General features: G+C 45.6%; 1 protein-coding gene and 1 long non-coding RNA gene across 4 annotated transcripts; both read right to left on the bottom strand.

Annotated features, from left to right (window-relative positions):
* Positions 1-3850: 3850 nt before the first annotated feature.
* On the bottom strand, positions 3851-4084 carry LOC146440532 (uncharacterized). Its single transcript, XR_014851423.1, has 2 exons — positions 3941-4084; positions 3851-3895 (listed from the first exon to the last, which is right to left on the bottom strand). It is a non-coding gene; the product is annotated as an uncharacterized LOC146440532 (long non-coding RNA).
* A 799-nt stretch (positions 4085-4883) lies between these two features.
* On the bottom strand, positions 4884-21881 carry LOC146440533 (lymphokine-activated killer T-cell-originated protein kinase-like). 3 transcript variants are annotated; one of them, XM_085057224.1, is made up of 9 exons: positions 21814-21881; positions 19791-19872; positions 16540-16630; positions 15309-15451; positions 13182-13351; positions 12425-12554; positions 9565-9735; positions 5990-6313; positions 4884-5115 (listed from the first exon to the last, which is right to left on the bottom strand). In XM_085057224.1, the coding sequence occupies exons 2-8, from the start codon at positions 19837-19839 to the stop codon at positions 6108-6110; spliced, it is 960 nt and encodes a 319-aa protein (XP_084913350.1). In that variant the 5' UTR covers positions 19840-19872; positions 21814-21881; the 3' UTR covers positions 4884-5115; positions 5990-6107. The 3 variants fall into 3 exon arrangements, with proteins under 3 accessions (XP_084913350.1, XP_084913349.1, XP_084913351.1); XM_085057223.1 differs by lacking the exon at positions 21814-21881 and having other exon boundaries at positions 19791-19902; XM_085057225.1 differs by lacking the exons at positions 4884-5115; positions 5990-6313; positions 21814-21881 and adding an exon at positions 7934-8020 and having other exon boundaries at positions 19791-19902.
* Between the last annotated feature and the right edge of the window lie 126 nt (positions 21882-22007).

The raw sequence follows: 22007 nt of genomic DNA on the forward strand, positions 1-22007 counted from the left end.
CTTCCCTCGGGAATCATTCCGTTCTTTGGGAATTCTTCATTCCCTTCCTTCTGGAATCTTCCTTGCTTTGGGAATTTCTTCCCTTCGAATCCTTCATTCCCTTGGGAATCCTTCATTTCCTCAGAAATCCTTTCCATCCCTCCCTTGGGAATCATTCCCTGGGAATCCTTCGTTTCCCTCCCTTGGGAATCCTTCATTTCCTTGGGAATTCTCCTTCCCTTCCCTGAAACTTCCCTTGGGAATCCTTCATTCCCTCTGAAATCCTTCATTTCCATGGGAATCATTCCCTGGGAATCCTTTCCTGCTTTGGGAATTCTTCATTCCCTTGGGAATCCTTCATTTGCTTGAGAATCCTTTCCTTCCCTCGGCAATCATCCCCTGGGAATCCTTCATCCCTTTGGGAATTCTTCATTTCCTTGGGAATTCTTCCCTGCTTTGGGAATTCCCTGGGAATCCTTCACTCCTTTGAGAATCCTTCATTTCCTTAGCAATCCTTCATTTCCTTGGGAATTCCTTGGAATCCTCCCCTCCCCTTCCCTTGAATCCTTCATTTCCTTGGGAATCTTCCCTTCCCTGGGAATCCCTTATTTCCTTGGGAATCCTTCAATCCCTTCCCTTCCCAATCCTTAATGCTCTTGGCAATCCTTCCCTTCCCTCTGGAATTCTTCATCCCTTTGGGAATTCTTCATTTCTTTAGGAATTCAATTCCTTGGGAATTCTTCCCTTCCCTTCCCTGAAACTTCTTTCTCTTGGGAATCCTTAATTCTCTTGGGAATCCTTCCATTGGGAATCCTGAATTCCTTGGGAATCTTCCCCTTCCCTCTGGAATCCTTCATTTCCTTGGGAATTCTCCTCTTCCCTCTGGATTCCTTCCTTGCTTTGGGAATTCTTCCCTTGGGAATCCCTAATTTCCTTGAGAATTCCTCCCTTCCCTCTGGAATCTTTCCCTGGGAATCCTTCATTTTTTTGGGAATTCTTCATTCCTTTGAGCATCCTTCATTTCCTTGGGAATCCTTCATTCCCTCTGGAATCCTTCCCTGCTTTAGGAATCTTTCCTTTGCAAATCCTTCATTTCCTTGGGAATTCTTCCCTGAAACTTCCCTCTCTTGGGAATCCTTAATTCTCTTGGGAATTCTTCATTCCTTGGGAATCCTTCCTTCCCCTTCCCTTGGGAATTCTTCAGTTCTTTGGGAATCCTTTATTTCCTTGGGAATCCTTCCCTGGGAATCCATAATTTCCTTGGGAATTCTTCATTCCCTTGGGAATCCTTCAGTTCCTTGGGAATTCTTCCCTTGGGAATTCTTCATTCCCTTGGGAATCTTTCCCTTCCCTCCCTTGGGAATCCTCAATTCCCTGGGAATTCTTCATTTCCTTAGGAATCCTTTCCTTCCCTTGGGAATGCCTTGGGAATATTTCTTTCTCCTTCCTTTGGGAATTCTTCATCCCTTTGAAAATCCTTCATTTCCTTCGGAATTCTTCATTCCCTTGGGAATCCTTTCCTTCCCTCCCCAGGCAATTCCCAGAATTCCTTTGAAAATCCTTAATTTCCTTGGGAATTCTCCTCTTCCCTCTGGATTCCTTCCTTGCTTTGGGAATTCTTTCCTTGGGAATCCTTCCTTTCCCTGGGAATCCCTAATTTCCCTGGGAATTCCTAATTTCCCTGGGAATTCCTAATTTCCTCGGGAATCCCTAATTTCTTTGGGAATTCCTAATTTCCTTGGGAATTCCTAATTTCCTCCCTTCCTTCTGGAATCTTTCCTTGGGAATCCTCCTTTTTTTTTTTGGGGAATTCTTCATTCCCTTGGGAATTCCTTGGGAATATTTCCTTCTCCTTCCTTTGGGAATTCTTCATCCCTTTGAAAATCCTTCATTTCCTTCGGGAATTCTTCATTTCCTTGGGAATTCTTCATTTCCTTGGGAATTCTTCATTTCCTTGGGAATCCTTCATTTCCTTGGGAATTCTCCTTCCCTCCCCTGGCAATCCCAGAATCCTCCAGGTCACTTTGTGTACAGTCCTTCCTCCCGCTGGAATTCTGGGATTCCCTGGGAATTCCTTGGTTTTTCCGGGAGATTTGTTGGGATTTAAGTTAATTTTTGGGATCAGAGGTTGGTTAATAAAAACGTTGGTTTGAGTTAATTCTGCTGGAATTCTTTCCCAGGAATTTTCCTCATGGAATTTGCTCTTGGAGCCTCCTGGGGCTTTTCCAGCCTGGGAATTCCAGGATTTTATCACAATATTCCATCATTTTATTACAATATTCCATGGTTTTATGCCAATATTCCAAGATTTCATGACAATATTCAGGATTTTATGCCAATATTCCATCATTTTATCTCAATATTCCAGAATTTTGTCACAAAATTCCATTATTTCAGCACAATTTTCCATGTTTTTAATGCCAATTTTCCACAACTTCGTTACGTTATTTCAGAATTTTATGGAAATATTCCACAATTTCATGGCTATTCCATGATTTCATCCCAATATTCCGTAAGTTTGAAAATATTCCTTAATTTTGTGCCAATTTTCTACAATTTCTTGCCAACATTTCAGAATTTCATGGAAATATTCTAGAATTTTACGACTATTCCATAATTTTATCACAATATTCCAGGATTTTTGGAGGATTTTCTGTAGGTTTATCACAATATTCCATTTTTTCATCACAAAATTCTACAATTTCATGGTAATATTCCATCATTTTATCTCAATATTCCAGAATTTTGTCACAGAATTCCATTATTTCAGCACAATTTTCCATGTTTTTAATGCCAATTTTCCACAACTTCGTGACATTATTTCAGAATTTTATGGAAATATTCCACAATTTCATGGCTATTCCATTATTTCATCCCAATATTCCGTAAGTTTGAAAATATTCCTTAATTTTGTGCCAATTTTCTACAATTTCTTGACAATATTTCAGAATTTCATGGTAATATTCTAGAATTTTATGACTATTCCATTATTTTATCACAATATTCCAGGATTTTTGGAGGATTTTCCGTAGGTTTATCACAATATTCCATTTTTTCATCACAAAATTCTACAATTTCATGGTAATATTCCATTATTTTATCTCAATATTCCAGAATTTTGTCTCAATATTCCACAATTTTATGCCAATTTTCCACAATTTCTTGCCAACATTTCAGGATTTCATGGTAAAATTCCAGAATTTCATATACTATTTTCTTCATTACTGCATTTCATCTCAATATTCCATTATTTTGTCACAAAATTCCATCATTTCATCACAAAATTCCATTATTTTATCCCAATATTCCATCATTTTATGCTAAAATTCCACAATTTCTTGACAACATTTCAGGATTTCATGGTAAAATTCCAGGATTTCACCACAATATTCCATTATTTTACCTCAATATTCCACAATTTTGAGTTAATATTCCACAATTTCATCCCAATATTCCTGGATTTTCTGCCAATATTCCACAATTTCATGTCAATATTCCAAGGTTTTATGAGGATATTCCAAGGATTTATCATATTCCAAGATTTGATGATGTTATTCCTTAAACTTGTGTTGATATTCCAAAGTTTTATTATAATCCAGGATTTTCTGGTGATATTCCATCATTTATTTAGGATAATATTCCAAGGTTTTATTATAATATTCCAAGATTTTTCTGATTATATTCCATGATTTATTTATGATAACATTCCAGGATTTTCTGGTGATATTCCAGGATTTATTTAGGATAATATTCCAAGGTTTTTGGATGATATTCCAGGATTTTCTGTCAACATTCCATGGATTTTTCAGGATTTCTGAGCTCCAAACCCTCTGGAAAATCCAAATCCCCAAAGAAAATCCACCAAACAGACTTGGAGAAAAACAAAATGTTTATTGGGAATATTCAGGATACAAAACTTGGGAAAATCCATCCCAAAAACTGGGAAAATCCAACCCCAAACCAGGGAAAATGTGACCCAAAAATTGGGAAAATCCATCCCAAAAAAGAAGGAAAATCCAACTGAAAACGGGGGGAAAATTTAACCCCAAATTTGGGAAAATCCAGTGAATTTCCCCCAAAAAAATCCCTAAAAAAAGAGGGAAAATCCAACCCCAAATTTGGGAAAAATCTAACCTCAAACTTGGGAAAATCCAACCCCAAATTTAAAAAAAAAAATGGAATTTCCCTAAAAATGGGGGAAAATCCATCCCAAAGAAGAGGAAAAATCTGATCTAAAAACTTGGGAAAATCTAACCAAAAAAAGAAGGAAAATCCAACTCAAAAAGGAGGGAAAAATTAACCCCAAATTTGGGAAAATCCAGTGAATTTCCCCCAAAAAAATCGCTAAAGAAAGAGGGAAAATCCAACTCAAAAAGGAGGGAAAAATTAACCCCAAATTTGGGAAAATCCAGTGAATTTCCCCCCAAAAAATTCCCTAAAGAAAGAGGGAAAATCCAACCTAAAAGGAGGAAAAAAATCTGACCTTAAAAAGAGGGAAAATCAAACCCCAAACTTGGGAAAATCCAACTTAAAATGGAGGGAAAATCCAACCGAAATAGGGAAAATCCAACCTAAAAAAAGAGGGAAAAATCCAATCCCAGATTTGGGAAAATCCAGCCCAAAAAAGGAAAAATCCAACCCTAAATTAGGGAAAATCTGACCTAAAAGATTGGAAAAATCCAACTCAAAAAGGAGGGAAAATCCAACCTAACAAAAAAGGAAAATCTGATCCCAAAAAGAGGGAAAATCCAACCCCAAAGAGGGAAAAATCCAACCCAAAAAAGGGGGAAAATCCAACCTAGAGAAAGGGAAAATTCAACTCAAAAAGGAGGGAAAATCCATCCTAAAAAATGGGGAAAATCCAACCCTAAATTTGGGAAAATCCATCCCAAAAAAAAGGGAAAATCCAACCCTAAAAGGAGGGAAAATTTAACCCCAAATTTAGGAAAATCCAGCCTGAAAAAGAGAGAAAATCAAACTCGAAAAGGAGGGAAAATCCAACCTAGAGAAAGGGAAAATCCAATCCCAAACTTGGGAAAATCCAACCTAAAAGGGAGGCAAAATCCAATCCCAAATTTGGGAAAATCCAACCGAAAAAGAGCAAAAATCCAACTCAAAAAGGAGGGAAAATCCAACCTAACAAAAAAGGAAAATCTGATCCCAAAAAGAGGGAAAATCCAACCCAAAAAAGGGGGAAAATCCAACCTAGAGAAAGGGAAAATTCAACTCAAAAAGGAGGGAAAATCCAACCCAAAGAAGAGGAGAAATCCAACCCCAAATTTGAAAAAAATCCAGCTAATTTCCCCAAAAATTCCCCTAAAGAAAGAGGGAAAATCCAGCCTGAAAAAGAGGGAAATTCCAACCCCAAACTTGGGAAAATCCATCCCAAAACTGAGGGAAATCCTGACCTAAAAGCTTGGGAAAATCCACCCTAAATCAGGGAATATTCATCTCAAAAAGGAGGGAAAATCCAACCTAGAGAAGGAAAATCCAACCCCAAATTTGGGAAAATCCAACCAAAAAAAGGAGGGAAAATCCAATCCCAAATTTGAGAAAATCCGACCCAAAAAAGGGGGAAATCCAACCATAAAGTGGGGAAAACCCATCCCAAATAAAGAAGGAAAACCAAACTCCAAATTGGGAAAATCCAACCCCAAACTTGGGAAAATCCAACCTAAAAAACAGGGAAAATCCAACTCAAATATAGATGGAAAATCCAACCCCAAATTTAGGAAAATGGAGCCTAAAAAGGAGGAAAAATCCAACCCTAAATCTGGGAAAATGAAGCCTAAAAAAGAGGGAAAATTCAACCTAAAAAAGAGGGAAAATCCAACCCCAAAGAGGGCAAAATCCAACCTAAAAAAGGGGGAAAATCCAACCTAGAGAAATGGAAAATCCAACCCAAAAAGGAGGGAAAATCCAACCCCAAACTTGGGAAAATCCATCCCGAATTTAGGAAAATCCAACCCCAAACTTGGGAAAATCCATCCCAAACTTAGGAAAATCCAACCCCAAACTTCCATCCCAAAATAAAGATGGCAAATCCAACCCCAAAACCCCAAAACCGCCATCAACCCAACGCCAGCTGGAGCCGATGGGAAGCCGGAATCTCCGGAATTCCCAGAAAATCACTCCGGGATTTGGGAATTCTCCAGCACCTCGACGATCCGCGCTGCCGAAGGTCTCTTGGCGGGAATCTCCGCGGTGCAGACGGAGAAAAGCTCCACCATGGCTCTGTGCGATTCCTGCAGCTGCTCCAGCGGCAGCGCCGGCCGCGAGCCCAGCGAGGCGTAGTAGGAGTCCTCGTCGAAGGAATCCTCAGAAAAGGAGCTCTCTGGAATGGTGGGAATTGTTTGGGAATTGGGTTGGAATTACTGGGATTGGGTTGGGAATTGTTGGGAATTGTTGGGTTTGGTTGGGTTTGGTTGGGATTAGGAATCCTCATCGAAGGAATCCTCGGAAAAGGAGCTCTCTGGAATGGTGGGAATTGTGGGAATTGGTTTGGAATTACTGGGATTGGTTGGGAATTGTTGGGATTGGTTGGGAATTGTTGGGATTGGTTGGGATTAGGAATCCTCGGAAAAGGAGCTCTCTGGAGTGGTGGGAATTGTTGGGAATTGGGTTGGGAATTGTTGGGATTGGTTGTTGGGAATTGTTGGGAATGTTGGGATTGGTTGGGTTTGGTTGGGATTAGGAATCCTCGTCGAAGGGATCCTCGGAAAAGGAGCTCTGGAATGGTGGGAATTGGAGTGAATCCCTTGGGAATTGTTGGGATTGGAGTGAATCCCTTGGGATTGGTTGGGAATTGTTGGAAATTGTGGGATTGGAGTGAATCCTTTGGCATTGGTTTGGAATGGTTGGGAATTGTTGGGATTGGTTGGGATTAGGAATCCTCATCGAAGGAATCCTCCGAAAAGGAGCTCTCTGGAGTGGTGGGAATTATTGGGAATTGTGGGATTGAGGTTGGGAATTGTTGGGATTGGTTGGGATTGATTGGGTTTGGTTGGGATTAGGAATCCTTGTCGAAGGAATCCTCGGAAAAGGAGCTCTCTGGAATGGTGGGAATTGTTTGGGAATTGGTTTGGAATTACTGGGATTGGGTTGGGAATTGTTGGGAATGTTGGGTTTGGTTGGGTTTGGTTGGGATTAGGAATCCTCGTCGAAGGAATCCTTGGAAAAAGAGCTCTCTGGAATGGTGGGAATTGTGGGAATTGGTTTGGAATTACTGGGATTGGTTGGGAATTGTTGGGATTGGTTGGGAATTGTTGGGATTGGTTGGGATTAGGAATCCTCGGAAAAGGAGCTCTCTGGAGTGGTGGGAATTGTTGGGAATTGGGTTGGGAATTGTTGGGATTGGTTGTTGGGAATTGTTGGGTTTGGTTGGGAAATGTTGGGGTTGGTTGGGATTGGTTGGGATTAGGAATCCTCGTCGAAGGGATCCTCAGAAAAGGAGCTCTGGAATGGTGGGAATTGGAGTGAATCCCTTGGGAATTGTTGGGATTGGAGTGAATCCCTTGGGAATTGTTGGGAATTTGAGTGAATCCCTTGGGATTGGTTGGGAATTGTTGGAAATTGTGGGATTGGAGTGAATCCTTTGGCATTGGTTTGGAATGGTTGGGAATTGTTGGGATTGGTTGGGAGTAGGAATCCTCATCGAAGGAATCCTCAGAAAAGGAGCTCTCTGGAGTGGTGGGAATTATTGGGAATTGTGGGATTGGGTTGGGAATTGTTGGGAATGTTGGGATTGGTTGGGTTTGGTTGGGATTAGGAATCCTCATCGAAGGAATCCTCGGAAAAGGCGCTCTCTGGAGGGGCGGAAAGGGCGGGAATTGTGGGATTGAGGTTGGGAAATGTTGGGATTGGTTAGGATTGGTTGGGAATGGTTGGGTTTGGTTGGGAATTCTTTGGGAATTTTTGGGATTAGTTGGGATGGGTTGAGAACTGTTGGGATTGGAGTGAATCTCTTGGGAATTGTTGGGAATTGTTGGGATTGGTTGGGATTAGGAATCCTCATCGAAGGAATCCTCGGAAAAGGAGCTCTCTGGAGTGGTGGGAAGGGCGGGAATTGTTGGGAATTAATTGTTGGGAAATGCTGGGAATTGTTGTTGGGATTGGCTTAGGAATGGTTGGGAAATGTTGGGGTTGGTTGGGATTGGTTGGAAATTGGTTGGGATTGGAGTGAATCCCTTGGGAATTGTTGGGAATTTGAGTGAATCCCTTGGGATTGGTTGGGAATTGTTGGGAATTGGCTGGAATTGTTGGGATGGGTTGGGAATTGTTGGGATTGGAGTGAATCCCTTGGGAATTGTTGGGATTGGTTGGGAATTGTTGGAAATTGTGGGATTGGAGTGAATCCCTTGGCATTGGTTTGGAATGGTTGGGAATTGTTGGGATTGGTTGGGAGTAGGAATCCTCATCGAAGGAATCCTTGAAGGAATCCTTGGAAAAGGAGCTCTCTGGAGTGGTGGGAAGGGCGGGAATTGTGGGATCGAGGTTGGGAATTGGTGGGAATTGAGGTTGGGAGTTGTTGGGATGGGTTGGGATTTGTTTGGATTGGAGTGAATCCCTCGGGATTGGTTGGGAATTGTTGGGTTTGATTTGGATTGGTTGGGATTGTTGGGAATAGCTGGGAATTACTGGGATTCGTTGGGAATGGTTGGGATTGGTTGGGAATTTTTGGGAGTGGTTGGGAATTGGTGTGATTCCCTTGGGATTGGTTGGGAATTGTTGGGCTTGGTTGGGATTTTTTGGGAATGGTTGGGAATTTTGGTTGGGAACTGGTTAGGAATTGTTGGGATTGGTTGGGAGTGGGAATCCTCGTCAAAGAAATTCTTGGAAAAGGAGCTCTCTGGAATGGTGGGAATTGGTGGGATTGAGGTTAGGAATGGTTGGGAATTGTTGGGATTGGAGTGAATCCTGTGGAATTGAGTTTGGATCCAATCCTGATCCAACCCCAGCACTTCCCACAATCCCAAATCCATCCTGGGAATCCCCATGGAGCCACAGCTTCCCTGGGAATTCCAGCCCAGCCGGGAATTCCTTCCCAAATCCCAAGCAATCTCCCCTTTCCCAGGGAATTCCCTCCATTCCCAGCTCTCCCAGCCTGAGGTTGGATCCATCCTGGGAAGGAATTTCGGGATCGAGGAGCTTCCCTGGGAATCTCGGCACTCCAGCAAGGATCTCCCTGCCCTTTGCCATCCCCGAATTCCAGCAAAATCCCTCTGGCTGGATTCCGAGTGTCCTTCATCCCAGAATTCCAGAATAATTTGGGATCCATGGAGCTTCAATCCCATCCCATTCCAATCCCAGGATGATCCAAATCCATCCTTAGACATTCCCAGGGATCCAGGGACAGCCATGGATTATCCCAGAACTCCTCCCAACCAGCAATTCCTTCCCAAATCCCACCAAACCTCCCCATTCCCCTTCCCACTTTCCCAAATCCCTTCCCCCAAATCCCTCTCCAGCTCTCCCGGAAGCCTCCATCCAACACTCCAAGGATTTCCCTGGAATTTTCCCTCCTCCAACCCCCCATTCCCACCTCTCCCAGCCCCCCATTCCCGCATTCCCAGCCGGAATTCCCACCGCTGTCCGATCCCAGCTCGGGCAGGTGAGGGATGCTCAGGGTCAGCATTTCCCACAGCGTCAGGCCGAAGGGGAAGATGTCGGATTTATCCGAGATGATTCCTGGCGGATCCAGCGCTTCCCGAGGCTTCCAGGGCTCCGTGCCGATGTAGCGCAGCTCCGGCGAGCTCACTGCCATGGGGTGGGGTGGGATTAGGGGGAATTCCCGATCCACAGGGAATTCTGGGGATCTGGGGATCCCAAATCCTGGAATTCTTGTTCCCAGAGGGAGTCCCAAATCCTGGAGATCCCAATTCCCAGAATTCCTGTGCCCTGGAGGGATTCCAGAGCCCTGGAGATCCCAATTCCCAGAATTTCCCATTCCCAGATGGAATTCCAGAGCTCTGGGGATCCTTAGATTCCAAACCCCTTTGGATTCCCCATTCCCAGATGGATTCCCAAATCCTGTGGATTTCCCACTCCTGAGGGAATTCTGGGGCTCTGGGAATCCCAAATCCTGGAATTTTCCATTCCTAGCAAGGATTCCAGAGGGATTCCAAACCCCTATGGATTTCCCATTCCCACATGGATTCCCAAGTCCTGGAGATGCTTCAATGGATTCCAAACCCCTGTGGATTTCCCATTCCCAGGGGGAATTCCAGAGCCCTGGGGATACCAAATCCCAGGATTCCTGTGCCCTGGAGGGATTCCAAACCCCTTTGGATGTCCCATTCCCAGATGGATTCCCAAATCCTCTGGATTTTTCCATTTCCCCAAAGGAATTCCAGGGTTCTGGGGATCCCAATTCCTGGAATTCCCCATTCCCAGATGGAATTCCAGAGGGATTCCAAACCTCTTTGGATTCCCCATTCCCAGATGGATTCCCAAGTCCTGGAGATCCTTTAATGGATTCCCAAATCCTGTGGATTTCCCATTCCCAGAGGGAATTCCAGGGCTCTGGAGATCCCAATTCCTGGAATTCTTGTTCCCAGAGGGATTCCCAAATCCTGGAGATCCTTCAATGGATTCCAAAATCCTCTGGATTTCCCCATTCCCAGATGGATTCCAGAGCTCTGAGGATCCTTCCAGCTCCAGATTCCCAAGGAAAATGAATCCATTCCCACTTTCTGGCTCCAGATTCCCAATAAAACTGATGCATTCCAGAGCCTCCAGCTGAATATTCCCAATAAAAACTGATCCATTCCCAAAATTTATATCGGAGATTTTGGTGCCTCCAACTGAACATTCCCATTCCCACCTTCTCCAGGAGATTCCAGAGCCTCCAGCTGGATATTCCCAACAAACCTGATCCATTCCAGAGCCTCCAGCTCCAAGTTCCCAATAAAATGGATCCCCACATTCCAAGAAATTCTAGTGCCTCCAGTTCCATATTCCCAATAAAAGAAACTTATCCATTCCCACATTTTTCCAGGAGATTCCAGAGCCTCCAGCTCCAAATTCCCAATAAAAATTCATCCATTCCCAAAATTTCTCTTGGAGATTTTGGTGCCTCCAACTGAACATTCCCATTCCCACCTTCTCCAGGAGATTTTAGAGCCTCCATGTCAGTATTCCAAATAAAAACTCATCCATTCTCACCCTCCAGCTGAATATTCCCAATAAAACTCAGCCATTCCCACATTTCTCCTGGAGATTCCAGAGCTTTCAGCTCAATATTCCAAATCAAACCTGATCCATTCCCACCCTCCTCCTCTCCAGGGGATTCCACTGCTCCAGCTGGATATTCCCAAAAAACCTGATCCATTTCAGAGCCTCCAGCTCCAGATTCCCAATAAACCTGATCCATTCCAGAGCCTCCAGCTCCAGATTCCCAATAAAAACTCATCCACATTCTCCCTTTCCAAAAAATTCTGGTCCCTCCACTTCCAGATTCCCAATAAAAACATCAATTCCCAACATTTCTCCAGGAGATTCTGGTGCCTCCAGCTGAATATTCTCAATAAAAAGGATCCATTCCCACCCTCCAGCTCCAGATTCCCAATAAAGATTAATCCATTCCCAACATTTCTCCAGGAGGTTCCGGTGCCTCCAACTGAACATTCCCATTCCCACCTTCTCCAGGAGATTCCACTGCTCCAGCTGGATATTCCCAATAAACCTGATCCATTCCCAGCCTCCAACTCCAAATTCCCAATAAAAACTGATCCATTCCAGAGCCTCCAGCTCCAAATTCCCAATAAAAACTGATCCATTCCAGAGCCTCCAGCTCCAAATTCCCAATAAAATGGATCCATTCCCCACATTCTCCCTTTCCAAGGAATTCTAGTGCCTCCAGCTCCAGATTCCCAATAAAACCAACCTGATCCATTCCCACATTTCTCCAGGAGATTCCAGAGCTTCCAGCTGAATATTCCCAATAAAAACTCATCCATTCCCAATATTCCTACAGGAAATTCCAGGGCCTCCAGCTCCATATTCCCAGTAAAACTGATCCATTCCAGAGCCTCCAGCTCCAAGTTCCAAATAAAATGGATCCCCACATTCCAAGAAATTCTAGTGCCTCCAGCTCCAGATTCCCAATAAAACTGATCCATTCCCCACATTCTCCCTTTCCAGGAAATGCCAGTGCCTCCAGCTCCAGATTCCATAAAAACATCAATTCCCAACATTCCTCCAGGAGACTCCAGAGCCTCCAGCTGAATATTCCCAATAAAAACTCCTCCATTCTTCCCGGAAATTCCAGATCCTCCAGTTCCTTCTCAGGGCCAAAACCTCAGACAAATCCTCAGGCAGCCGAGAGGAATTCCAAACCTTTTCTCAGGAATAATCCTCCCAACCCCACCAAACCTCCCAAAGCCCGGAATCTCGGGATTTTTCCCAGGAATCTCGGGATTTTTCCCGGGAATCTCGGCATTCCCACCTGTCAGGTTCTCATCCAGCGGCAGCGACACTCCGACGTCGCAGATCTTCACGGACTGGAATTCCCCGCGGACGACGACGTTGGGGGATTTGATGTCGCCGTGGAGCAAACGCTTCTCGTTGTGCAGATACTGCAAATCCCGGGAAAAACCACAAAGTTGGGAAAACAGGGAGAATTCCTGATCCGCGGGATTGCCGAGGAAATGCGGAGTGGAAAGCTAAGCGATGGCTGAAAATCCATGGATTGTGGATCCAAATTTTGCTTGGAATTCCCAGGGATCCAGGAATATCCAGGAATTCCAGCCCAGCCAGCAATCCCTTCCCAAATCCCGAGCAATCTCCCCTTTCCCAGGGAATTCCCTCCATTCCCAGCTCTCCCAGCCTGAGATTGGATCCATCCTGGGAAGGAATTTCGGGATCGAGGAGCTTCCCTGGGAATCTCGGCACTCCAGCAAGGATCTCCCTGCCCTTTGCCATCCCCGAATTCCAGCAAAATCCCTCTGGGTGGATTCCGAGTGTCCTTGAGCCCAGAATTCCGGAATGGTTTGGATCCATGGAGCTTCAATCCCATCCCATTCCAATCCCAGGTGGATCCAGATCCATCCTTGAGAATTCCAGAGATCCAGGGGCAGCCATGGATTATCCAGAAATTCCAGCCCAGCTGGGAATTCCTTCCCAAAACTCCCCCCATCCCTCTCCCAACCCCGTTTTTCCCAAATTTTCCCAGATTTTCCCAAATTCCAGGATTTTCCCGTTACCTTCAGCCCCCTGGCCATGCTGAGGGCCACCTGGAAGATCCGGGGAGCAGGGAAAGCTCCCAGCCGCTGCTCGCGGCGCTCCTCGATCAGGTCGTTGAGGGATTTCTCTCCCCCGAATTCCATGGCCAGGCAGAGAGAGCCGTCGGGAGCTTCCGTGAGAGCGCGGTACCCTGGGAGGGTGGGAAAATGGGATTGTGGGATTGGATAATGGGATTGGATTGCGGGATGATGGGATGATGGGATTATGGGATGGGATGATGGGATGGGATGATGGGGTAGTGGGATAATGGGATTGTGGGATGATGGGATTGTGGGATGATGGGAAAATGGGATAATGGAAAAGTGGGATAGGATGGGATAGTGGGATAATGAAATAATGGGATGATGGGAAAATGGGATAATAGAAAAATGGGATGGGATGGGATAATGGGATAATGGAATAATGAAATAATGGGATGATGGGATGATGGGAAAGTGGGATAATGGAAAAGTGGGATAGGATGGGATGGAATAATGGAATAATGAAATAATGGGATGATGGGATTGTGGATAATGAGATGATGGGATAGGATGGGATGGGATAACAGGATAATGGGATAATGGGATAGTGAGATGATGTGAAAGGATGGGATGGGATTGTGGGATAATGGGATAATGGGATTATGGGATGGGGTAATGGGATGAGATGATGGGATTGTGGGATGATGGAATAATGTGATAGGATAGAATGGGATAGTGGGATAGGATTATGGGATTATGGGATAATGTGATAGGATGGGATAATGGGATGATGGGATGATGGGATGATGGAATAATGGGATTATGGGATGGGGTAATGGGATGGGATGTGATGATGGGATTGTGGGATAACGGGATTGTAGGATGATGGAATAATGTGATAGGATAGAATGGGATAGTGGGATAGGATTACGGGATTATGGGATGATGGGATTATGGGATAATGTGATAGGATGGGATAATGGGATGATGGGATGATGGGATAATGGAATAATGGGATTATGGGATGGGGTAATGGGATGAGATGATGGGATTGTGGGATGATGGAATAATGTGATAGGATAGAATGGGATAGTGGGATAGGATTACGGGATTATGGGATTATGGGATTATGGGATAATGTGATAGGATGGGATAATGGGATGATGGGATTGGATAATGGGATATGGGATAATGGAATAATGGAATGATGGGATTGTGGGATAATGAGATAATGGGATAGGATGGGATGGGATAACGATAACAGGATAATGGGATAGTGGCATAATGGGATAATGGGATGATGTGATAGGATGGGATGGGATTGTGGGATAATGGGGTGATGGGATGATGGGATATTGGGATAATGGGATTGTGGGATGATGGAATAATGTGATAGGATGGAATGGGATAGTGGGATAGGATTATGGGATGATGGGATAACGGGATAATGTGATAGGATGGGATAATGGGATGATGGGATTGGATATTGGGATATTGGGATATTGGGATATTAGGATATTGGGATATTGGGATAATGGTATATTGGATATGGGATAATGGGATAAAGGGATGGGATAATGGAATAATGACATATTGGAATAATTGGATGATGGAATGATGGGATAATAGGATATTGGGATGGGATGGCAGCAACAATCATGGAATGGTTTGGGTGAGAAAGGACCTCAAATCCCATAAATCCCATCCCAGCCCTGATAGCTCCCATGATCCTGGGTGGATCCAACTCTCCATTCCCTCATTCCCACCATTCCCAGAATTCCCTGCATTCCCTCCATTCTGTCATTCCCTCCATTCCCAATGGCTCCATTCCCAGAATTCCCCGAATTCCTGGAATTTCCGAGCATCCTGGCCCACCATGTTGGGATGTTGCAGATCCCACAGGATCCATTCCCAGAATTCCCAGAATTCCTGGAATTCCTGAGCATCCTGACCCACGATGTTTCCCTCATTCCCAATCCATTCCCATTTCCAGAATTCCCGTTATTCCCAGAATAATTCCCAGCATTCCCTACCCACGATGTTGGGATGCTGCAGATCCATTCCCCATTCATTCCCAGAATTCCCGTTATTCCCAGAATTCCCAGAATAATTCCCAGCATTCCCTACCCACGATGTTGGGATGCTGCAGATCCCGCAGGATTTTCGCCTCCTCCCGCAGTCTCCGCTGGAATTCGCTCCGTTGGCTCCGCGAGCAACCGGAATTGATTTTCTTCACAGCCCAGGGAGAGCGCGACGATCCCTGCGGAGACCTGCCGGGAAAACCGCTGGAATTCCCATGGAAAACACCGGAAATGGGCGGGAAAACCTCTGGAATTCCCATGGAAAACACCGGAATGGGCAAGAAAAACCTCTGGAATTCCCATGGAAAACACCAGAATGGATGGGAAAAACCTCTGGAATTCCCATGGATAACAACGGAATGGGTGAGAGAAACCTCTGGAATTCCCATGGAAAACACTGGAATGGACAGGAAAAACCTCTGGAATTCCCATGGAAAACACCGGAACAGGCAGGAAAAACCTCTGGAATTCCCATGGAAAACAGCAAAATGGGTGGGAAAAAACTCTAGAATTCCCATGGAAAACACTGGAATGGGCAGGAAAAACCTCTGGAATTCCCATGGGATTGGTGAGGAAAAGCAGGAAAAGGATTCAAGTCTGCCGCGGGATGGGAAAATTGGGAATTTTCTGAATTCCTCCATGGGATTTGCTGGGAAAGGGAATTTCCATCCATTCGCATTTCCTGGTGGAGATCAGGGTGGTGGAGGAAGGAATGGAGCAAAATCCTGGAATTCCAGCCAGGGGTTATCCCAAAATAATGGAGCAAAAATCCTGGAATTCCAGCCAGGGGTTATCCCAAAATAATGGAGCAAAAATCCTGGAATTCCAGCCAGGGTTTATCCCAAAATAATGGAACCCAAATCCTGGAATTCCAGCCAGGGTTCATCCCAAAATAATGGAGCAAAAATCCTGGAATTCCAGCCAGGGGTTATCCCAAAATAATGGAACCCAAATCCCTGCTTTCCAGTCAGTTTATCCCAGGAATAGAGCCCAAATCCCAAAATAATTGTCCCCAAATCCTGGAATTCCAGCCAGGGTTTATCCCAAAATAATGGAACCCAAATCCTGAAATTCCAGCCAGGGGTTATCCCAAAATAATGGAGCAAAAATCCTGGAATTCCAGCCAGGGGTTATCCCAAAATAATGGAGCAGAAATCCCAGAATTCCGGTCAGAGTTTATCCCAAATTAATGACCCCAAATCCCGGAATTCCCGCCAGGAAAGGCTGCTCCCATCCCCCGGGTGATTCCCGGGATCTTTCCCAATCCCATTCCCGACCTTTTCATCAGGTACACGCTGACTCCAGTGCCGAATCCCAACTTCTGCATGAAGGGAGACGCCGGGATCGTCACGGCAACGGCGCCGGGATCTGCGGGAAACGGATCACCGTGATCCCGTGGGAATTATCCCGGTGATTCCATGGGAATTATCCCGGTGATTCCATGGGAATTATCCCGGTGATTCCATGGGAAAAGGATCCCAATAATGCCATGGGAAAAGGATCCCAATGATCCCATGGGGAATTATCCCAATGATCCCATGGGGGAATTATCCTGATCATCCCATGGGGGAATTATCCCAATGATTCCATGGGGAATTATCCCAATGATCCCATGGGAAAAGGATCATCATGATTCCATGGGAAAAGGAATTTTTCAACGGAATAATTCAATTATTCAACAGGAAAAGGGTCCCAATTATCTCCAGGGAAAGGGATCCCAATGATCCCATGGGGAAATTATCCCAATGATCCCAAGGGAAAGGGATCCCAGTGATCCCATGGGGAATTATCCCAGTGATCTCCCGGGAAAAGGATCCCAATTATCCCATATGGAAATGATCCAAATGATCCCATGGAGAATTATCCCAATGATCCCATGGGGAATAATCCGAATGACTCCATGGGGAACTATTCCAATGATCCCATGGGGAATTATCCCAATGATCCCATGGGGAATTATCCCAATGATCCCATGGGGAATTATCCCAATGACTCCATGGGGAATTATCCCAATGATCCCATAGGGAAATTATCCAAATGACTCCATGGGGAATTATCCCAATGATCCCATGGGGGAATTATCCAAATGATCCCATAGGGGAATTATCCCAATGATCCCATGGGGAATTATCCCAATGACTCCATGGGGAATTATCCCAATGATCCCATGGGGAATTATCCCAATGATCCCATGGGGAATTATCCCAATGATCCCATGGGAAATGGATACCAGTTATCTCAAGGGAAAAGGATCATAATGATTCCATGGGAAAAGGATCCAAATAATCCCATGGGAAAGGGATCCTGCTGATCCCATGGAAATTGATCCAAATGATCCCACAGGAAAAGGATCCCAGCGATCGCATCGGGAATTATCCCAATGATCCCACGGGAAAAAGATCCCAATTGGGAAATTGATCCAAACAATCCAATGGGGAAATGATCCCATTGATCCCACAGGAAAGGGATCCTAATGATTCCATGGGAAAGGATCATAATGATTCCATGGAAAAAGGATCCCAGTGATCCCACAGGAAAGGGTTTCTAATGATTCAATGGGAAAAGGATCCCAATTATCCCACAGGAAAAGATGCTGCTGATCCCATGGGAAATTGATCCCAATGATCCCACGGGGAAAGGATCCCAATGATTTCACAGGGAATTACCCCAATAACACCATGGGGAAATTATCCCAATGATCCCATGGGAAAAGGGATCCCAACGATTCAACAGGAAAAGGATCCAAATTATCCCATGGGAAAAGAATCCCGGTGATCCAAGGAAAAAAGTGTCCCAGTGATCCCACAGGAAAGGGATTCCAAAGATCCCACAGGGAATGATCCCAATGATCCCAAGAGAAAGGATCCCAGTGATTCCACGGGAAACTGATCCCAGTGATTCCACAGCAAAGGGATCCTATTGATTCTATGGGAAAGGGATTCCAATGATCCCATGGGAAATTGATCCAAACTATTCCATGGGGAAATGATCCCAATGATCCCACAGGGAAATAATCTTTGTGATCCCAAGGGAAAGGGATCCCAATTATTCCATGGGAAAAGGGATCCCACTGGTTCAACAGGGAAAGGATCCCAATGATTCAACAGGAAAAGGATCCTGCTGATCCCACATCCCATGGAAAAAGGATCCCAATGATTCCACGGGGAATTATCCCAATGATCCCAAGGGAAAGGGATCCCAGTGATCCCACATGGAATTATCCCAATGATCCCATAGGAAAAGGATCCCAATGATCCCACAAGAAAGGGATCATAGCGATCCCAAGGGAAAGGGATCCCAATGATTCCATGGGGAAATGATCCCAGTGATCCCACAGGAAAAGATCCTGCTGATCCCATGGGAATTCCCGGAGTTTCCCCAGCTGGATCAGGATCTGCTCCCGGGAAATCACGGCTGGGATAACAGGGAATGGCCTGGAGCTGTTCCCAGGAAAACGGGGTTGGGAATTGGGACCAACTCCTGCCTGGAAAGGATTTTCCAGCCCCATTCCCAGAGGGAGTGAAATCCCTGCAGATTTGGAGGAACCTGGATCAGGGAATGCTGGGAATGCTTGGATTCCCAGGTTTGAAATTCCATGATTCCCGCTGGACCACAAACCAAATTCCCAACTCCGGTTTTTAGGGAAAGATCCTTCCAACCCCCTTTCCCCAATGTTTTCCCGAGATTTTCCCAAATCCCAACCCCTCAATCCATTCCCGCCTCCCTCACTGGATGGAAAACAGGGATGGGAAATGGGGATGGGAAATGGGGATGGAAAACAGGGATGGGAAAAACATGGAAAATATGGATGGAAAATAGGGATGGAAAACAGGTGTGGGAAACATGGATGGGAAATAGGGATGGGAAACGGATGGAAATATGGATGGGAAAAATAGGTGGGAAAAACAGGGATGGAAAATAGGGATGGGAAACATGGATGGGAAAAACATGGAAAACGTGGATGGGAAAAAACTGGGATGGGAAACATGGATGGAAAACAAGGATGGGAAACAGGGATGGGAAAAACATGGAAAACATGGATGGAAAACAAGGATGGAAAACAAGGATGGGAAAAACATGGAAAACATGGATGGGAAACAGGGATGGGAAACAGGGATAGGAAAAACATGGAAAACACGGATGGGAAAAACATGGAAAACACGGATGGGAAAAACATGGAAAACACGGATGGGAAAAACAAGGGATGGGAAACAGGGATGGAAATATGGATGGGAAAAACAGGGATGGGAAATGGGGATGGAAAACATGGATGGAAAACAAGGATGGAAAAAACATGGAAAATGTGGATGGAAAACAGGGAGGGGAAACAGGGATGGAAAACAAGGATGGGAAACATGGATGGGAAAAACATGGAAAACACAGATGGAAAACAGGGATGGGAAACAGGGATGGAAATATGGATGGGAAACATTCCCGGTTTGGAATGAGGGTGTTTCCCATGGAAAAGCCTTTGGGATCTCAGCCATTCCCAGTGGGAATATTCCAGGATCATCCCAGAGTTCCTCACCTGATTTCTCCTTGCGGCACGAAGGGGTTGGAGACTGGAAGGTGTCCATGGAGCTGAGCTGATCCCAATCCCAATCCCGATCCTAATTCTGATCCTGAGGGACAGGAGGGGACATGGAGGGACTCCAGGGGGACAGGATTTGGGAATTGGGGGATTCTGGATTTGGGAATTAGGGGATCCCAGGTTTGGGAATTGGGGGATATCGGATTTGGGAATTTGGGGATTCTGGATTTGGAAATTAGGGATAACAGGTTTGGGAACTGAGGGGTCCCAGGTTTGGGAATTAGGGGGTTCTGGATTTGGGAATTAGGGGATAGCAGGTTGAGGAACTGGGGAATCCTGGATTTGGAAATTGGGGAATTTGGGAACTGGGGGATCCTGGATTCGGGAATTAGGGGATCCTGGATTTGGGATTTGTGGGGGAGAAATTCTAGATTGGAAAATTGAGGAAGGTCCCAGGTTTGGGAATTGGGGGATATTGGATTTGGGAATTTGGGGATTCGAGATTTGGGGGATCCTGGATTTGGGAAGTGGGGGATCCCGGGATTAGGAATTGGGGGATTTGGGAATTGAGGATAACAGGTTTGGGAATTAGGGAATCCTGGATTTGGGAATTAGGGATAACAGGTTTGGGAATTAGGGAATCCTGGATTTGGGATTTGTGGGGGAGAAATTCTAGATTGGAGAATTGAGGAAGATCCCAGGTTTGGGAATTGGGGGATATTGGATTTGGGAATCTGGGGATTCAGGATTTGGGAATTAGAGATAACAGGTTTGGGAATTAGGGAATCCTGGATTTGGAAATTGGGGATAACAGGTTTGGGAACTGAGGGGTCCCAGTTTTGGGAATTGGGGGATCCCGGGTTTGGGAATTAGGGGATATCAGATTTGGGAATTGAGAGATCCTGGATTTGGGATTTGGGGGATTTGGGAACTGGGGGATCCTGGATTTGGGATTTGAGGGGGGGAAATTCTGGATTGGAGACTTGAGGAAGGTTCCAGGTTTGGGACATCAGGGACCCTGGATTTGGGAATTTGAGGAAACTGGATTTGGGAATTGGGAGATTTAGGATTTGGGAATTAGGGATAACAGGTTTGAGAACTGAGGGGTCCCAGGTTTGGGAATTAGGGGATCCTGGATTTGGGAATTGGGGGAGGAAATTCTGGATTGGAGAATCACAGAAGGTCCCAGGTTTGGGAAATTGGGGATCCTGGGTTTGGAAATTAGGGGATCCTGGATTTGGGAATTAGGGGATCCCAGGTTTGGGAATTGGGGGATCCTGGATTTGGGAACTGGGTAATCCTGGATTTGGGAACTGGGGGATCCCGGGATTGGGAATTGGGGGATATCGGATTTGGGAATTAGGGATAACAGGTTTGGGAACTGAGGGGTCCCAGGTTTGGGAATTGGGGAATCCTGGATTTGGGAATTGAGGGATCCTGGATTTGGGAGTTGAGGGATCCCGGGATTGGGAATTGGGTAATCCTGGATTTGGGAATTGGGGAATCCTGGATTTGGGAATTGGGGAATCCTGGATTTGGGAACTGGGGGATCCCGGACTGGGGAATTGGGGATAACAGGCTGGATGAATCCAAATCTGGAGGATGGAGAGGATCCCAGTTTGGGGTGAAATCCCAGCTCAGGGAATTGGGAATCCCGGATTAGGGAATGGGGGATCCCAGATTAGGGAATGGGGAATCCCAGATTAGGGAATGGGGAATCCCAGCTCAGGGAATGGGGGATCCCGGATTAGGGAATGGGGAATCCCAGATTAGGGAATGGGGAATCCCAGATTAGGGAATGGGGGATCCCAGATTAGGGAATGGGGGATCCCAGATTAGGGAATGGGGGATCCCAGCTCAGGGAATGGGGGATCCCAGCTCGGGGAATGGGGGATCCCAGCTCAGGGAATGGGGGATCCCGGATTAGGGAATGGGGGATCCCAGCTCGGGGAATGGGGGATCCCAGCTCGGGGAATGGGGGATCCCAGCTCGGCTGGCAGCAGCACCATCCTGCCCCTACCTCGGTTTGGAGTTCCCGGTGCCGATCCCAGGGAATTCCGGATCCTTTTCCCACTCCTGGTGCCGATCCCAGGGAATTCCGGATCCTTTTCCCGCTCCCGATCCCAGGGAATTCGGGATCCTTTTCCCACTCTTGGAGCCGATCCAGGGCAATCCCGGGATGCTTTTCCTTCTCCCGCTCCAGCCAATCCCGGG

The sequence above is a fragment of the Lichenostomus cassidix genome, chromosome 3, assembly GCF_008360975.1.
Source record: "Lichenostomus cassidix isolate B80296 chromosome 3, HeHo_3.0, whole genome shotgun sequence".
In the NCBI taxonomy this organism is placed as follows: domain Eukaryota; kingdom Metazoa; phylum Chordata; class Aves; order Passeriformes; family Meliphagidae; genus Lichenostomus; species Lichenostomus cassidix.